Here is a 17,819-nt window from a genome sequence, read left to right on the forward strand (position 1 = left end):
AGATACTTCGTAAGTAACGATCACTGATCTGTCGACCTGCGTACAGTAATTATTTATAAGCATAAGTTATCTCGACCTGCAGATCCCCTATCGGCTTAGTTTGCTCTTGGTTCGAGATTAACTCTGTGCCCTGGCCCTTGACCTGTCTTTTCGGAGTACAGGCTATGGCAATTCATACCGAATCAAGCTAAGATACCTGAGTAAGTTAACTGAGCTCCGAAAACTCTCCTTCGGAATTAACTCGGTTAAATGATAGTGGGGTTGATGGAGTCGCTACGCATGTTAGGTTAACTTTGGTTCCGAAATCTCTCTAACGAATCATACATCACAAGACAGCTAGCTGATATATACTACTACAGTAGCGATATAGCACCTTTTAAATGACGTGCTTGAAATGATAGATAGCTAGATGTGAGATAAGCGAGGTTGTATTAAACCAATCCAACAGGAATGGCTCGCGGTTTTTCGGCAGCAGATATTTCTCCGATGTGAGATGGTCTGCGAAAGGAAAAGCGAGATGGCTCAGCTCAGACGGCTATACAGAGTATATTATGAAAAGCGGATATCCGATAGAATCTCAACAGCTCGGAAAGGCATTTGATTTTGTGATATACCTAAGGATACAACAAGGGAGATGGAGGATAAGTAAGTAATACTTAGCTAATGCAGACACAACTACCTACTTAGAACTACAATATCGGTTGGAATACCGTATTGGCTTGATTCCTAATCTCGTACTGGAATTGGCCTGGCTACTCGCACAGGATGTCGGTAGCTCTCAGCTCTCTCTTACTCGCTGTATAATCGACATCTTCTGAACCCTTGATTCTACTGTAGCAATGAGGTAGCCAAAGGTTCCAAACAGTCTTTTGCTGTGCCGTGGATAGCGCTCGGTGGAATAATATATACATTTTGTTATAGATGCGGACGTTCAATCTTAGCGACCTACACATATCGTGTCAGCCGGCTACCAAGGTAGGAACAAGCTATATATCCACCTACCGTATCAGCCCTATACCTCCGATTTTTCCATGAAAGGATTCGAACACATGTAGGTCCTGTCGTTATATTCCTCTCTTATCCTGTTCTCTTATTGTGTTCTCTTATCCTTTCCTCTTATCCTATTTTCTTATCCTTTTCTCTTATCCTTTTCTCTTTTCTCTTTTCTCTTTTCTCTTTTCTCTTTTCCCTTCTCTCCTCTTCTTCTCTCCTCTCCGCCTGTACAAGTATATATATTGAACAGCCGTCAGCCCCACCACCTCAACCCTGCAGGGACCCAGCGCCGGCCCGGCACCAGGACGGAGAAAAGGACCATAAGCGGGTCGGTGTCAGCTGCAGAAACGATACCTTACCGGTATATGACCCAGGCCGGGCTTGCAGACCGGAGAGTCACCGGTATATACTTACGGAGTACACTTACGGAGTATACTTGCGGAGTATAATCGCGGAGTATATTTACGGAGTATACTTACGGAGTATACTTACACTTCACTTACTCTACGGAACGAGGAGGAGATGATTTCTAATAGGGAGATCGGTACCCCTCCAACAGGTGGATCATACCAGTAAGGTACGTACAGGTCGTTGTCCGTAGGTAGGTAAACCTAATTTCAAGATCAGTAGGACAATATAGTTTATACAAGTAATGTAATATAATTTACCAAGTCTTGTTTCTCCATAGAATACCAGGGCCCAAGCTCATCAGCTCCGTCGGCAGATCGTCATCCCCAACCTAACCGGCGCCAGTCTACCTGACTTATTAACAAGCACCTCCACCTCCACCTCCACCTCCACCTCCACCTCCAACCACCAACCTCCAACCTCCAACCTCCAACCTCCGACCTCCAACCTCCACCCTCCGACCTCCTCCTGCTGTATATCTGGATGGTACAAATATCGGCTTTACTTACATTACCGTACCAAATCGAACCGACACACGAACGCCGTCGCCGCACCAACTCGAAAGAGATCGCATGTCGCGAGTCGAGATCCTCCAAAGACGTCCGTCACATCAGCACCCAACTGCTGCCAATCCCATTCATTCTACGACGGTGACGAGACTGCGACCACCAACCCAGATTCTTTCGCTGAATTATCTTCCTCCATCCTGCGTCCTCCTTCCGATTCCACGATGCAGACATACGCAAAACAATCCCCTCCACACGAAATACACCGAGGCCCCTTGCCCAGTATGAACGATCCATATCGATCAGGCCCCAGCGGGAACCAACCTCAGTATCCTCCATACTCCTCTGTGCCATACCAGCAACAGCAACAGCAACCGCAACATCAATATCAACACCAACACCAACACCAACCGCCAGCACCCGATTGGGCCCATGGGCCACCTCCTCCCACCGAGTATCAATCGCAGAATCCGCTTCCTGATTCGAGACTCCCGCCCGCATATTTTCCAGGAGGAAACTTGCCGCCTGGAAACCGAGGGAACCCACCTCTGGCACCAGGAGCCCAGCCAGATGCCCGAGAGCCGCTGAATCGGACGAGCGTCGTGGATGGCAGGAAATACGAGTATGCCTCTCCTCAACCACCCCTCATCATTTCTAACTGCTACAGGCTTGTCGTTATGCAACAACCAGTACGGGCACGAATGTGTGGTTTCGGAGACAAGGTATACACCATGGATGTACTACAAACCTTCAATCGTGATGGTTACTAAATAAAACCTTTACAGGATCGCCGCCCGATTACCCCTCCACCATGTGTCCGGCTGAAAGTCACTGACGCGGCGACTGGAAAAGAGATAGATTGCAGGTAAGTCTTGCTGGCTTTTGGAGCAACTGCCCTCTCCACCTTAGCTGCCTATCTTAGCTTACCATGATACAGCGATATCGAGCACAGCATGTTCATCATAAGCGTCGACCTCTGGTCTGAATGCGGCAGGGACGAAGTAAATCTCGTCCGCCACTCCATGGCATCACCCTCAATCTCTGCTACAAGCCCCATTTCCTACGCAGAAGCCATCCAGAGAAATTCATTGACCTTCGGCCTTTATCAGGCTGAGCAAGGCTTGCCGTTCAATTCATATCCGGGCAGGCCTCAGGTTAGCTCGGGTTTTCAATTACCTTCACAAGCGCATTATCAGCATAACCAATACACCCAACCCCCCAATGGACAACATGCTCCTCCGAATGGCCACGCACAACAACCCCAGCAGGCCTTCTTTCCAGGAGGCCCTCCTCCCAGGCCTTGGGAATATGGTGCTCCACATCAGCAACCGTCCTCCCATCAATTTGGTCAAGAAGGCCCTCGGCCATATCCGCAACAAGATATGGTCGCCCCAAGAGGACCACTGGGCAATAGTAGTCCACAGGGCATGTTCACTCGGAACTTGATTGGCCAGCTCGCGACAAGCGCGTTCAGATTGATAGATACCGAAGATAGGATCGGAATCTGGTTTGTCCTTCAAGATCTATCGGTTAGAACAGAGGGCTCCTTCCGGTGAGTATTCTCCACCCTCTTTCCCAATATCGAAAGCTCATACTGGTAGCCTCCGGTTCTCGTTTGTCAATCTGGGCGTGCCACCCTCACCCGCTAATATTCAGCTGAGTGGTACGGGCCCTGGGGTGGCAGTGAACACCACTAAAGCCCCTGTCCTTAGCACTGTCTTCAGCGATGTCTTCACAGTTTACTCCGCCAAGCGCTTCCCTGGTGTCGTCGAAAGCACCGAGCTCAGCAAAATTTTCTCTATGCAGGGCATCAAGATTCCTATCCGCAAAGACGCTCTCGTTAAAGGGGCACACGAGGAGAAGGATGATGACGAATAGATCTTTCGACGCTGCCTCTTGTTATGAATTTAGTCCGTCCGGTCCAACTCGCACGCCGTATCCGATTCTCCGAGACACCGCACAATTCAGCTCCCGGAGGATGTCCCCCTCCAACTAGCGCATGGGGAAATAGCCCCTACGAGGCCCGTGTATTTTACTCACGCCCTGGGGCAGAGAGTGTGCTCCGAGTTCAGGTCTTGATTATTTGGGTCCCCAGGCTGGAACTACCCCGGCTGAGTCTGAGTCTTCAACTGTACCCACACCTCGACAATGCTACGTTCCCAGGCGAAGTCGTCACTTTGAAGAACATGTCCTCGCTGTCCACGTCTGCACCTATATTGATCCATGGGATGAGCCGCGGAAATTTACCGTACCCGGACGCCAACAGATTCGGCTTTTCCGCGTGGTGCGGACTCCAGAATTTGGCGGCGCCAGCTCTTGTTGGAAGCATGCAATATCGATATATACTCGCAAAGTGTTTCCACTTATAAGATGGGAAGCTGGGGATCCACCAGTTCGAACTTGCGTTCGAGTTTTTATGTACTGCGGTACGAGCCGTCGAACAGACGTCGAATATAAATGTAAAGTGTATCAGAAACTATGAAACGATATTAATTATAATATACTATCCGTGACCGTCTCCCGTCCGTCTCCCGTATCCACATCTATAAACGAATGGGATACGGTCGGTAATTGACTGATTGATGAAGAAGTATTTAATCCCTCATTGTATTACCCAATAACCCAATATCTCTTTTCATCTACCTATTCATCCCGCCTGAGTCGCTTAATACGCTCATTCACCTACCGACTATCTGTCGTCCGTTTATAAGATGGAGAAGTGACCGAGAGAAGTAATAAATGAGCGAGTAAATGAACGAGTGATACGTTCAGAAGCGGACGTATCCAGACCATCGGCCTGAGAATAAGTGGAAAGGAGCGGCAGCCATATTCTGCATCGACGATTCTGAAAAACAGCCTTTCGAGGTAGGGTGTACCGAGATGGATATGTTGTTGGTTAATTGGTTGATTGGTTAGTGAGTTGGTACATAGTTTTGCTAGCTTCCTATCTATATCCTGTCTATATGTGCATATCTACAAACAAACTGCTGAAGCTGCAAAGTCAATCATCCTCTGGTTTCCTAGATGGTGGGAAGTGGCAGTTCCTGCTGCTGCTACTTTAGGAGGGTGGGTGGGTTGGTGGGCTGGTTGGTTGGTTCGTTCAAGTCGACTGCAATCGTACAATAAATAGTCTTATGGTGAGTGAACGAATGAATGAACGCCTCCGGTTTGGAAACGTATGCAACCAGTCGGTTGGTTACTCCCACACAGGCAGGCCGCACCTTTTACCGCCTTGACGTTGCTCTTTCGTTCTTTCTCTCTTTCTCCTTTCTAATTTCCAATAGGCCATCAGATGAAAGTCAATCAAATCAGGCACTCATTCGCCGCCCGAGCTCGCGTGCCCAAAGTCGCTATCCAGATCTAGAACGTCCTCCTCACCGTCCCTGTACGCCCCTAACAGCACGTCATCCTGGCCGAGTTCACCGAAGCCGGCCTTCTCAGCGCTGCGCACCCATTCTGTCTCGGTGCGGAAAAAGATCCACATCCATCGCCTCATGACCTCCAGGAACTCCGTGAGAAAGATAATGGACTCAAAGTTGGCGAAGTGATCGAGGTGCGGCGAGAGCTTCATGGACCAGGTACAGCGGAGCAGCAGGTCGAGGAAGATGGCAGCGTAGTAGATGGCCGGGCTAGGGAAGTAGAGGCGCGAGCGCAGCCCGAACGGCATCGGCTTGCTGCTGCTCCTGCCGCTGCGAGCGCGGGATATGAGAGTGGTGAAGAGCGTGAGGTCCCAGTCCTTGGCGACGTCCCAATAGAAGCTGTACATCGAGTTGAGCAGCACGGCGACGAACCAAGCGCGGTAGAGCGGCTTCTCTGTGAGGCGGGTAGGATCTTCGTTTAGGTTCAGGTTACGCTGTACAGAGGACAGGATGATGACGGGGAACGCCGAGGCGTACTTGAGAGCGTTGGCGAGATGCTGGCCGCCCCATCCATGGGAGCCCATTCCCCCGTTCCTGCGGTTGGAAGAGCGCACGCGCAGGTACTCGGTCAGGCATTGTCGGATGCGGATGAGCGATGGGAGAGAGATTATGATCGGTACGAGATATTGTCCGCCGCATCCGCGGTCGGGGCGTTTAGTGGCAGACCCATTGCGCGAGAAGAACATGCAGAGGGCCACGAACAAGTCCGCTATTACCTTTGCGTAGGACGTGAGCACGTCTGCCAGCAAGATATCGCCGAATTTCCCATCGTGAGGTTGTGCGAGGCCACCAATTGCGACGCGTAGGAGCATTTTCAGAAATCTCGTTCGTCCTCCGGAGGAAAAGCGCCGGGGGAGAACGAATATGAGGGCGAGCAGGACGAGGAGCGACATGGGCAGGGAGTCGTAGTAGATCACTAGGCTTGGGTTACGGCGCGAGACGGCCCAGAATATGAGCAGAGAGAGGGCTGTAGGCAGGGAGAGAAGGAGACCCAGCCGGTAGGTTGCGAGGTAGTGAGGGAGGTCTGTTCGAGGGGAGGCTCGCGGGGGGTAGTGGAGGAGCGAGGGGACGTCCTGGTGGTTGAGTAACTTGGGTGAGCTGGGGCATGGAAGGGAGGAGGAGGAGGAGGAGGAGGAGGAGGAGGAGGAGGAGGGTTGGAAAACGGGACAGGGAGACGAACAATCTTGACGAGAGAGAGGTAATGGAGGTTGGCGCCCCATGCCCATACACCTGGACAGTGTCAATAGAGATATGTATGTCAAAGCAGCGGAGAAGATATACCTAGTACAAACATCAATGAAATTCGGTAGGGCAAGGGGAGTATAAGACTGAAGGAGTCGAGTTCTGACTCCACAGCCGGGTCGCCATCCATTGTTACCGCTGAGAAGAAGGCCGCATTGAAGGACGACCGACTGCTGCACGCGATTGAAAGAGTGGCTAAGGTGAGGCGACGGCGGCGGTGGCGGTGGCGGTGGTGGCAGCGACGTCGAGAATTGGGTGTGGGTGTGGATGTGAGTGTGGTGTGGTGTATATGGAGTCGAGGGGAGGATAGGATTCTTCCTCCAAAAGGCTACGTAGGTACAGAGAAGAATCTACGGTAGATTCTAGATGCGCCTTGGCTAGTGCAGAAGTGAGATGGCCCGAGGTCCGGACCACAAGACAAAAGCTCCCCGTCGCGAACTTCCACTTCTTCAACCCATCACCCATCACCCATCACCCATCACCCATCCTGAGAAACGGAAACGCTCCGTGTTCGAAGAGGAAAAATACATCTTCAGTTCAGCATGGCAGACCGTGTATCTGAGAAAGTGACTGCCACCCCATCTTTCAATTACCCGTTCGCCGCCGCCCCCGACATCATACGCGCCCACCAGAAGGACTCTTACTTCGAAGGCATCCTACTCAACCACCTCTCAGCCCTCCTGCGGCGTCTCTACGGTGCAAGATTCCTGCACACCTATACATCTGAAGCTCGATCATTTTCGGAACTGCTGTACCTGAGTCTCACTACATTCATTGGGAACAGGACTTTGGGCGAGGAGTACTGCGACATAATACAAATAGAGGATGATACTCTGAAGCTGCCGGCACTGGAGAGGAGGGCTGGATATATCCTGTCGAGTGTACTGCTGCCATATGGATTGGCAAAGATACTGCCCAGTTTCCGGGCAAGGATACGAGCGAAGCTGGAGGGGAATTTGAGGAAGATGGGCCGGCGTAAGGAGGAGGCGAGTAGGAATTACAGGATACAGACGTATCTCTTGGAACACCTCGCAACCATCACCTCGCCATCACCACTGCACGCATTGACGTTAACGGTGTTCTACTTCTCGGGGGCCTACTACCAGCTCTCCAAGCGGATATGGGGGTTGCGGTATATCTTCACCAAGAAGATTGCGCCGAGCGAGGCGAGGGTGGGATATGAAGTGCTGGGGGTTTTGCTCTTACTGCAGATCGGCGTACAAGCCTGGCTGCATCTCCACCACACCCTACGGACGCCCAATCCCGTGCCAGCAAACGCCAGCCAAATGAACGGGGGCAGCGCCATCCTCGAGGGCGGCGTAGAAATCTCACTGGAGCCTCCGTCCCACGGCAATGAGCTACTTTTCGAATCCAACAACGTCGTCTCGCATACCGGGAATGAAGTTGGGATTGTGACGCACACTCAGGTTTTAAAGGAACCGAGGTATGATCTAAGGAAAGAAGACGTGATGGGATTCATCAAAGGCCAGAACAGGAAGTGTACGCTGTGCTTGGAGGAGCTGAAGGATCCGAGCGCGGCCGCTTGTGGGCATGTCTTTTGCTGGGAGTGTATTGGGGACTGGGTGAGGGAGAAGCCGGAGTGTCCGCTTTGTAGGAGAGAGGTGGGTTTGCAGCACATCTTGCCGTTGAGGGCCTGATGGAATTTGAGGACAGATGATGGACAATATTGGAGAAACGCTATGATACCCACGATACGATGACATGGATCTCAGCCGCAAATAGGTGAGCTAGGCAGTAAGGAACATACATGCATGATCCCCACCCCATTTCTTTTCTCTACAGATTCCCAGTTAGACCCTCTACTCTTCCATACTCGAGCTGAGTACGAGACCGAGGTTGTAACGGTACTTTCTCGAAGAAAACTGGCTTTCTTGTCTCCGAACTCAGGGCCACCGGTTACACAGGCACGTACCTCAATCTCGCTTAAGTATCATGCAAAACAAAACATTCCGGGTAGAGAGATCTCGCTAAAATGATTCCCTCTGTTGTTGTTTTTCCAGTAAATCTACCTAGCCCCTGAGCCCCATCGAGTGCAGATTCGGCTGTAGTAGTGTCGCTGTACTTCGTATCTTCCTTCTATCGTTTTCCACGCTTAGTCAGTTTTCCCCCCATTAATCCCCCTTTTGAATAGCCATCAACTTCATGATGGGATCCACAGCAATCACCGACCGCGCCAATCTGGAACTCAGGTTTTAAATTTTTTGGTGAGATATCTCCTCATGTTACACCCCATGTCCCTTTGAACGAGCCTCGCTTTTGTTCCTATCCTATCCGAACGCCGTACGTGCTTTCCAATCCGCTATGTCCTCATCCCGCTGCCCGCAATCATGTACCAGTACATATTCATATGATACACGCTCCCCTCTTCCTCTTCCATCGGGTCCAGCAGCGGCCTCATCCCCATCCACCTGTTCTTCTCACCCTCCTGCACAAACTTCGCGCCCATGCGTCTCAACCCCTGCGTCTCCTCCAACATCTCCTTCTCATTGAACGTCGTGAAGGCAGTCGGAAAGCCGGCTTCCACTAGATACTCAATCGTGGGCTTCCACTCCTCCTGCGCCTCCTGCGAGTGTCCGGAATGGAACACCACCGCCAGATCCGGCAGCGCGAAGTCCGCTCCCTTCACGTATTCATGATAGGAGCCTTGGAACATGCTCATCGTCCGGCTTCTTCCGGCGTTGGTGCACGGAGGACAGCAGTCCAGCGCCACGCTATGCGTGCCCTCCATCGGCTTGGGCAGCTGGGGCCCGACGAACGCGTAGCTGAGGGCGCGTAGTTTGGGAAGCAGGTGCAGCAGCTCCTCAAACAGCATCAGGGCGTCGAGTTCCTTGCCCGTGGCCCCGACCAGGTGCAGCGTGATGTGCTCCTTGGTGGGCAGGTCGGGGATTGCGGCCTCGAAGGCGGCGAGCGTGGTGAGGATCATACTGTGCTTGTCGCTGGCTGCTGTCAGCGCGCTCGCCAACTGGTCGTACTCCGGCTGGAGAGGTTGGAGGTCGGGCGAGATCTTGCCCACTAGCATCGATTTTTCGGAGATGACGGTGAAGTAGTCGAGCCAGGAGGCGGCCGTGGAGAGGGGTCGGTAGGTGGAGCGCGGGAGCTCGGTGGGCATCTGGATTGTCGGCTCGCCGGTTTTGAGGAAGTGGTCTATGGCGAACATTTCTGCGCGGGCGATGGAGAAGAGCTTGGCGCAGGCGTGGGTCTCGGGGGTGCTGGAGCAGGATGTGCACGTTGCTGCGATGAAGCAGTTGGGGCAGAGCTTGAGTTTGGTGTCTGGGGCCAGCTGGAGAGGCGTGCGGTAGCAGTTGGAGCAGTACGCCTGGTAACTGTGGTCTTGGGTTAGTCTGGGTCGGGTGAAGGAGTCTAGGAGAGGCGATCATGACGGCTTACAGAAGGATACGCTCGTCGTTAAGGGTGATGGGCTTGACTTGCGCTCCACAGACGCGGAGAGCAGCTACACTTGAGAGCTTGGAAACTTATTAGCATTTGAACGAAGGTTATTATGAATGATGAGTCCTTTTAGATTGATTCGTTGATTGATCCATCCACTTGTTCTTCCTCGTCTTCCTCTTCTTTACATACCACTTGCTGCCTGTACTGTTGCCATGTCTGGGCTTCCACCGGAGGGTAGAAGTCGCTCAACCCAAGGAGCACTTTACACAGCTTCTTATGGCCATCATTCCAGTCCTTCTTCTGGCATTTTTGCGAACAGTATCTGCATCATCGAGAATCAGAATATGGGTTAGCAGATATAGGCTGCCATGACCGACTGACTGACTGACGAACGGACTGACTTACCTGATCCGTTTGCAGCGACTGCATTTGTTCAGCGTAGGCAGTTGTGCAAAGCAAGTGAAGCAGGCGGCTCCCTTGGCCGCCAGGACAGGTCCTGGAAAGAGGATGAGGTCGGTTCCCATGATTATCTTTGGATTCCGAACGCTGTTATTGTGTGTAGAAGAAGATATAAAAGAAGACGTGAAAGACAAAATGTTAAGCAGCTTGTCCAGGGAGAGGCAATCAGGGCTGATGTCGCTTGCCGAGAATTTAGCCTTGAAGTATGCCAACGACATGTACATTGGCGCACGGTGATGTTTTCTTTCTTACAGTCCAGGATTCCATTATATTGGTTTGCCTCAATGTTACTCATAGATCTACTCATTATCTATTCATTCATCCATCCATTCATTAATCCATCCATTCGTCTAGATCACGTGCCTACATGGTTCGCTGTCAACGGTGAATGTCGCACGCTAGCGGTTAGTGGCCAGCAATATGCCCAAGGTGATGTTTAAAATGTTTTCTCTTTTATCCATCAGCCTCACCGCATCGAGGATCAGTCGAACAAATAATTCCCGTACTCAACGGAAACTCAAACGGAAACTCAAACGGAAGTTGAATAGCAGCAAGTGCTGCACCAACGGAGACCTTCATCTCTCGCAGCCTTCAGAAGCAGCCCTCCTCGGGCTTCTCAAACTCCTTGTTTTTCTCTTCCGCGCCCGAGCCTCCTTGATTTCCCCCTATCTCAAGGATCCATTTTGCCGAATTTCCTCGTTGCAAGCACTCTCAATAAACAGAGTCGATGCTCCTTGTATTCTGATACTCCATTAGACAGGAATATGTACGACAGTCTGTCTTCTGGGGTTGGGAGACGCCAGCAGTGAGGTAAGTGTCGACCTGCTTCGGAGACGACCAGATAAGGCTTGCTGATTCCGATGCCCAGAAACAGAATTACCGGCAATATCCATACCTACTCCAATGCTGGGATATTCAGTGCGTGAGGCTACTGTCGAGCAACACAGACTTTCATCTAGTGTTCCAACTTGAACGGTCCCAAAAAGCCATGGTAGAGTTCAGTACCCCGATGCGGCAAGATGCCAGCCCCAAAGGGGTTGATGATCTGTTTGCAGAATCCCATCCAAGGCTTAATGTACCCAGGCTCAATGCGAGAATACCCATCAATAGCCTCCGTCATTCAGAGCACACCTGGCCCTTTGGGCATGCCATTACCCAACCTCTGACCCCCAAATGGCCCATCTAGAGCGCTCCAAGCAGCAGAAACGTGATGCGGCGGCGGCGCAGCAGAGTATTGGGCATATGCCATGTGTGGTGGCACCATCAGCTCCTCCCCTACCTCCCCGATGATCGGCACAGGTTGATATACTCCCTGAAGAGGCACAAAGGTTCCAAATCCTTGCGTAGTAACGACAGGTCCTGCATTTACAAAGCCCTCCGCACCGAAGAAATCCTTCAGATCCCATGGTAGATCGACTGGCTCCTTCTGGAACCAGTTATGTACTCCCTGGTTACCTTGTGCAGGGTTTGCGTGCGGGATAGGCCCGTATTCGACGCCGAATGAGGCATGCTGCTGGTCAATGTACTGCTTGTACTCATCTGATTTTTCCGGCGCATCGGAACCTGCATCGAAGATCCCTACGATCTTGGCGAGTTGGAGGCAGACTCCGGTGAGTATAGTGAATGTTGGACAGAGCTTTACTGGTTGGAGAGCGGTCATGACGTCTCGGACGGCTTGTTTGCGGGACTGATCTTCAGCGGTATCGCGCTCGTCCCAGGGACGCGCAAGAAAGTCGAGGGCGAGGATGAAGACAGAGTGGTAGATATAGTAGGCGTCTACCCAAGCTACGCCATCAAATTGCCCTGTGGCGAGGAGCTGCTGAAGGAGCATAGTTGCCTGTCGAGAAGAGGTTCCGCAAGCGTGAGACAATTTGAGCTCTTCTGCATCGAGGTCTTGGGAGCGAACGTGTCGACCCAACTTGCGAGCTAATTGAACACCAACCTTTCGGAGGATGAAGGGGCGGGTAACGAGGGATTGGATCTGGTAAAAGGTGATATGGAGTAGTATAACTGCGCGCCTATGTTTGGGGACTTGGGGGAGATTTTCAAGACGTAGGGGGGTTGGAAGGCTGTGGCTCCACGAGTCTAAATCCAGGAGGAACTGAACAGCAACGTTCATCTTTGGGGACTTGCCTTGTTGAGTCGCGCTTGAAGGCGAAGAGTAGATTTTCCGCCTCACGTCTGAGAGGAGCTTCATCAGACGAACTGAATGGTCGATGTACCCAGGTGGTACTGAAGCCCCGCCATCAAGCATAAGCTCGTTTGGATAGGTGATATTGACTTCCGTGTCGTCAATTGCGCATGGACGACCAAGAATGGCACACTGGTTTTGTTCAAACATGTAGGCGGTCCACCATACACGTTTTCGGACTTCCCTCTCCATGTCGTCGAAGCCGCCTGATGTGCCTTCCCTGTGCATACCGAGAGCCATAGCCATCCGAGAAGCACATCCGAGAAGCATGAAAGCACTATTCCTTTCTGTAAAATTGTGCTGGTACAGCTGAAGTAAGAGTAAAGCTTGGACATTGACAAGCGTCGAAGTGCTGATCAGAGAATGCATCATGGACTGCACGAGCTGCAGATAGTGCCGTTGAATTTGCATTGATTGCCTCGCATCGCGATCTTCTATAGCCTGTACCCCAAAAACGACCACCATAAAGATGCAGCAGGCCCAGCCTGGATCGTCACGCGTCAAAAGGTGCGGCTGGTTCCACATCTTCTCATATCGGGCTTGGAAAGTTGGTCTGTGGAAAAGAAGATAGTTCGGATGGACAGACTCGAAATAAGCTTCGAGGAATTTGTCGGTCACTTGTTTCCCCGGCAACAGTGAAGACACAGTGATTCTCTTCAAGCGATTCGTCCGATCGCTGTCCACCGAGCTAGGAAAGAGCGAGGGTGCACGTTGTCTGGGCACACTCGAAGATTGAACCCCAAACTGTCTATCCACGTTCCCAGTTTCCTCGGACGACTCATCGCTCTCGTCCTTGACAATCGGTTCCAAGGCCTTGCTCCAATTCGAGCCCGCAAAATCCGCCGAGAGTTTTGACCGCTCGTCGTCGGGTTGGATTGTCCTCAGCGCCGCATTAAACTCGGCTACCATGTTCCGCACGGTCAACACGAATCCAAACGAGCTTGATGGGCCAATATAATGCGAGGGTCCTTGCGGCAGGGGCACCAATCTCTCCTCCAGCACCTTCCCCTTGATGTCTGAATTCTCCGACTCTCGCGATGCCACCGAAGGACTCGTCACATCGCCTGCGCTCTGCGGTGGACTCGGCGCAATCTGTTTCGCGGGCTGGCTAAAGAGCTCTTCAGCAACGGTCCGGTCGTCGAAGGTCGGCAGCCGGATCTCGTGCGCCTCGGCAATGGCATTCAGTGTCTCGATACTGTTCGTATCGCGATCCGGGAAGAGGCCTCTAATCAGGGTGTCAAGCACACGGTAGCGAGCGCTGAGGGTCTCGACGGAGCCGTAGATGCGTGTCTTACGCGGGAGCGTCGACTCGCAGCCGACGCCGACGTCGAGGCATGCCTGGCAGGGCTCATTGGCATCGCTGGCGCTGGATCGCAAACAACGGATCCGTCTCTTCTTGCAGCGATCGCAGGAGACGAGTGCTCGACGGCGCAGGTGATCGGGGATGCGCGCCTTGCCAGTCTTTTTGATCTTGGGGGATTGGTGATCCATGGAGAAGAGGCAAGAAAGAGGGCTGGAGAGAGAGCCGGAGTAGTATGTGTGTATATGTGTGTATATGTGTATATATGTGTATATATATATAAATGTATATGGTAGGGAACAATGAACGATGGTAAAGGAAAAGGAGAGAGGAAGAAAGGAAGAGAGGAAGAGAGGAAGAGAGGAAGAGAGGAAGGAAAAGAAGAAGGAATCAAGCTTTCGCGGGCAAACTTGGGGTGAAATAATGGGGGGGGGAGATTCTGGTGGGGATGCAGATGCAGAGGCCGACGACTACGAGAGCAGCTCTGCAGGAAATACGGAGTAATAGAGTCATTGGGGGTGCGGGGGTCCACTTATTTGGCTTGGCAGAAATCTTGGTAGAGCTTGAGCTGAAGCTTGTATTCATGGCTGCACGTGATATAGACTACGACTCCGACTCCGACTCCGACTACGACTATGACTTCGACTTCGACTATACTCTTCGTTCTTTCCTTTCTCTTTTCTCTTTACTCTTCTCTCTTCTCTCTTCTCTTCTTCCAGGACTCATGTATCTGATATCGTCAAAATGTCTGCCAGTCAATCGACTCGAGACCGAACACTCCGTCCATGACGGTGAACCAGAGAAATCCCACCAGCAGATGGAGGGCCAGGATTGGAATGGAGATGCACATCTACGCCTGGATTCCCATGGTTTACCTCTTGTTCCTCAGCCATCGAGCTTCAAGGATGATCCACTAGTCAGTCTCGAGCTCTCTACCCGTTTTCTTCTACTCGACTTTTACCGCTCTTATCCTTATGCGTGGACAATCAACAATAACAACAACAACAACAACAACAACCCCCCAACCCAACATATATACATATATATACATAAAAAACGCTAAGACTCAACAGAACTGGCCTTCCCGCCTCAAGTGGGCTGTCCTCGTCCAGGTCGGCCTCATGGCCTTCCTCGGGCCCTATAACGCCGCTCTCATCAACCCTTCGCTTGTCCTTCTCGCAGACGGCATGAACGTCACACCTAAAGTTGCTGCCTACAGCACCACGACCGGAATCATCGTCGGTGGTCTCTCGCCCTTCATATGGACCCCTCTGACCAATTACTACGGCCGTCGCCCCGTCACCCTCCTCGCCATCTTGATCACTGTTATGGGAGGCATCGGCTCAGGTGCCTCGCCTAATTTCTCCGCACTGCTTGGAACCCGAGCCCTGTGTGGGTTTGGCTTCGGAGGCATGATGAGTGTGGGAACCGCCTGTGTGAACGACATGTTCTTCTTGCATGAACGTGGCGAGAAGACGGGTGTTTATTCCATCTTTGTGACGAACGGTGCGCATGTGGCTGCCTTGAGTATGTTTGATTCTCTTCGTCCTTTCTCCCCGGTTTTCCCATTTCATAAATGATTCACCTTCACAGTCGGCGGCTTCCTCGGTGGTGCAGCGGGTTGGCAATGGGACTTCTATCTCGGCGCCATCAGCACCTCTCTCTGCCTCCTCGTCGCTCTCTTCTGCTTCCCCGAAACCCTCTTCTCGCACGACCCGACCTTCCTCGCCAATCGCACCGAACGCACGTACATGCAGATGCTCTTCTCCTTCCGCGGCAACATGATCCCCGGGCACCACCTCCGCGTCTCGGACTTCCTGCAGTCGCCGTCCATGCTCAGGTACCCGTCCATCCTCCTCCCCTTCTGGTACTACACCTGGTCCTGGACCTTCATCAACGTCATGCCAGCCATCTCGCTCGCGAACATCTACACGCACTTCTACGGCCTCGGGCCGGGCCCTATCGGCGCCTGCCTCGGCGTCTCCCTCATCATCGGCTCCGTGCTCGGCGAGTGCTTCGCCGGCCGCGCCTCCGACTATCTGGTGCTGCAGCAGGCCGGCCGCCACCAGAACGTCCGCAAGCCCGAGTACCGGCTCTACCTGTGCACGCTGTCGGCCGTCTTCATGCCGGTGGGGCTCATCCTCTTCGGCGCCACGGTCGGCAAGTACAGCTTCTACGTCCCGCTCGTCGGCCTCGGCCTCGGCGTCTTCGGCCTGCAGATCGCCTCGACGACCCTCTACGCCTACACGTCCGACTGCTACAAGCCGCAGACCCCCGAGTCCGGTACCGTGTTCAACCTGTCCCGCGGCCTGTCGTTCGTCGTGGGCTACTTCGCGCTGCCGTTCGCGCAGGAGGTTGGCTACTTCTGGGCCTGGTTCACCTTCGCTGCCGCCCTGTTCTGCTCCTTCCTGCCCATCGTCGCGCTGATGGTCTGGGGCGAGAAGTGGCGCAAGGTGCTCGGCGCGCCGACGTGGAATCGGGATTTGTGAATTGCGGCTTTCATTTGTTAACTACAGCGTTGGAGCGTGTTGTGCGGAACTGGCATGCCTCAGGTTCCAAGCTACAGATGAGCCTCGCCCATTAGCGCCCTTGGCGCACTGGAGCTCTGAGGTATACAATTCCTCATCTTGATGAGCTTCCTAGATAGAAAATTACTAAGCTTCATGCAATCATCGGAATCTCCTCCTAACCTTAGTGCTCCATCAGCACTATAGAGCGTTTTCAGGTATTTGGTCAGTACCTAATCTTCGGCTACCTTGAGTATTCCCGAAAAAAAATAAACACCGCTTAATCTAATTAATCCTCGGCTATCTCGATACAGACGCCGAGCATACTAATGGACTTGGGATACCGCCCTATTTGTACGATTTTTGATTACTTTAATTTAGCATTGCGATGCAACAATCTACCAACGATTGAAATTATCTTGACTGGCAGGCTACCGCTTGACAGAAAGACAGACAAATGAAATAAAAACAGAGAGATAGATAGGTAGCGAGCGTCCTTTTCCTTCTTCCCCTTTCTCTGTTCAGCAAAGCGAAGCACTCCTCGCAGCCCATGGAAAAGTAGGTATTAGAGTAGACGAAAATGATCTATCGGCGCCTGGGTTTGCCAAGGGGTAAGCAAAGGAAAGAGAGAAAAGGATGAGGAGGGTATTATATTAATCCATCCAAGCGCAGTACTACCTAGGCTGGGAAAGAAGAGGGGATATGACGATGCAAAGTACTAACACAAGAGGCGTCGTGATAACATAATCACACTTTCATCAGATAGAGAGGATCATCACGGGCAGTAGCTTGTACTTTGTCACTTGCGCATTCATTTAATGCTTGCTTGCTACCTCTGCTTCTCCTCTCTTCTCTCCTTCCTCTCTATCACGTGCCTTGCTTGCCTCTAGCTTCTGGCCCAGCCGCAGACCTTTTCGTAAAGGTGCCTACTGATCTAACTGAGACTGCGGAACGGCATACAATCCTCTCTTTCTCTCCAGCCAGAAGTATCTTTTATCTACCCGTCATTGTATACATATCTTCCCTTGCCCATCCATCCAGCTATCAGTACCTAGCTAGAGCATGCCCTCACGCCAAATTCAGAAAGCAAGCCCATGCAGTCCAGCCCAATCCTATCCACACCACACTAACAAAATGAGAAAGAAAAATCGGTAGTATTCTCTCCAGAGTCGAAATTTGACAAAGGAAAGAAAACTCTCAAAAGAAAGTAACAGCAGTTGTAGGATCGCTCCGCTTTATGCCGTTCATATGATCGCTTAATCGCAGCAAATAAAAAGAATCTGTTGAAAACGCCTTGGTTGTCCGTGAAATGAATGCCGCCTAACGCCATTTGCTGAAAGATTTTCGTTGTTGGTTTTCAGAGTCGAAATAATTCCTTTAATA

The 17,819-nt window shown here is 51.9% G+C and overlaps 6 protein-coding genes across 6 annotated transcripts; 3 read left to right on the forward strand and 3 right to left on the reverse strand.

Annotated features, from left to right (window-relative positions):
* Positions 1 to 2,191: 2,191 nt before the first annotated feature.
* Positions 2,192 to 3,785, forward strand: L3040_008846 (uncharacterized protein; the record flags this gene model as incomplete). The annotated part of the gene is made up of 5 exons (XM_007292607.2): positions 2,192 to 2,529; positions 2,575 to 2,629; positions 2,693 to 2,772; positions 2,845 to 3,459; positions 3,509 to 3,785. 5 exons carry the CDS (start codon positions 2,192 to 2,194, stop codon positions 3,783 to 3,785), a joined length of 1,365 nt encoding a protein of 454 aa, XP_007292669.2.
* A 1,438-nt stretch (positions 3,786 to 5,223) lies between these two features.
* On the reverse strand, positions 5,224 to 6,698 carry L3040_008847 (uncharacterized protein; the record flags this gene model as incomplete). Its single annotated transcript, XM_007292608.1, has 3 exons — positions 5,224 to 6,399; positions 6,507 to 6,556; positions 6,608 to 6,698. 3 exons carry the CDS (start codon positions 6,696 to 6,698, stop codon positions 5,224 to 5,226), a joined length of 1,317 nt encoding a protein of 438 aa, XP_007292670.1.
* A 412-nt stretch (positions 6,699 to 7,110) lies between these two features.
* L3040_008848 (uncharacterized protein) lies at positions 7,111 to 8,226 on the forward strand (the record flags this gene model as incomplete). The annotated part of the gene is made up of 1 exon (XM_007292609.1): positions 7,111 to 8,226. One exon carries the CDS (start codon positions 7,111 to 7,113, stop codon positions 8,224 to 8,226), a length of 1,116 nt encoding a protein of 371 aa, XP_007292671.1.
* A 662-nt stretch (positions 8,227 to 8,888) lies between these two features.
* L3040_008849 (uncharacterized protein) lies at positions 8,889 to 10,503 on the reverse strand (the record flags this gene model as incomplete). The annotated part of the gene is made up of 4 exons (XM_007292610.1): positions 8,889 to 9,912; positions 9,977 to 10,053; positions 10,169 to 10,301; positions 10,385 to 10,503. 4 exons carry the CDS (start codon positions 10,501 to 10,503, stop codon positions 8,889 to 8,891), a joined length of 1,353 nt encoding a protein of 450 aa, XP_007292672.1.
* Positions 10,504 to 11,558: 1,055 nt separating this feature from the next.
* Positions 11,559 to 14,120, reverse strand: L3040_008850 (uncharacterized protein; the record flags this gene model as incomplete). Its single annotated transcript, XM_007292611.1, has 1 exon — positions 11,559 to 14,120. The coding sequence occupies one exon, from the start codon at positions 14,118 to 14,120 to the stop codon at positions 11,559 to 11,561; it is 2,562 nt and encodes an 853-aa protein (XP_007292673.1).
* Positions 14,121 to 14,653: 533 nt separating this feature from the next.
* L3040_008851 (uncharacterized protein) lies at positions 14,654 to 16,418 on the forward strand (the record flags this gene model as incomplete). Its single annotated transcript, XM_007292612.2, has 3 exons — positions 14,654 to 14,845; positions 15,003 to 15,456; positions 15,523 to 16,418. 3 exons carry the CDS (start codon positions 14,654 to 14,656, stop codon positions 16,416 to 16,418), a joined length of 1,542 nt encoding a protein of 513 aa, XP_007292674.2.
* Positions 16,419 to 17,819: the final 1,401 nt, after the last annotated feature.

The sequence above is a fragment of the Drepanopeziza brunnea genome (genome assembly GCF_022702325.1).
Source record: "Drepanopeziza brunnea f. sp. 'multigermtubi' strain 214-2 chromosome Unknown ctg19, whole genome shotgun sequence".
Lineage (NCBI taxonomy): Eukaryota > Fungi > Ascomycota > Leotiomycetes > Helotiales > Drepanopezizaceae > Drepanopeziza > Drepanopeziza brunnea.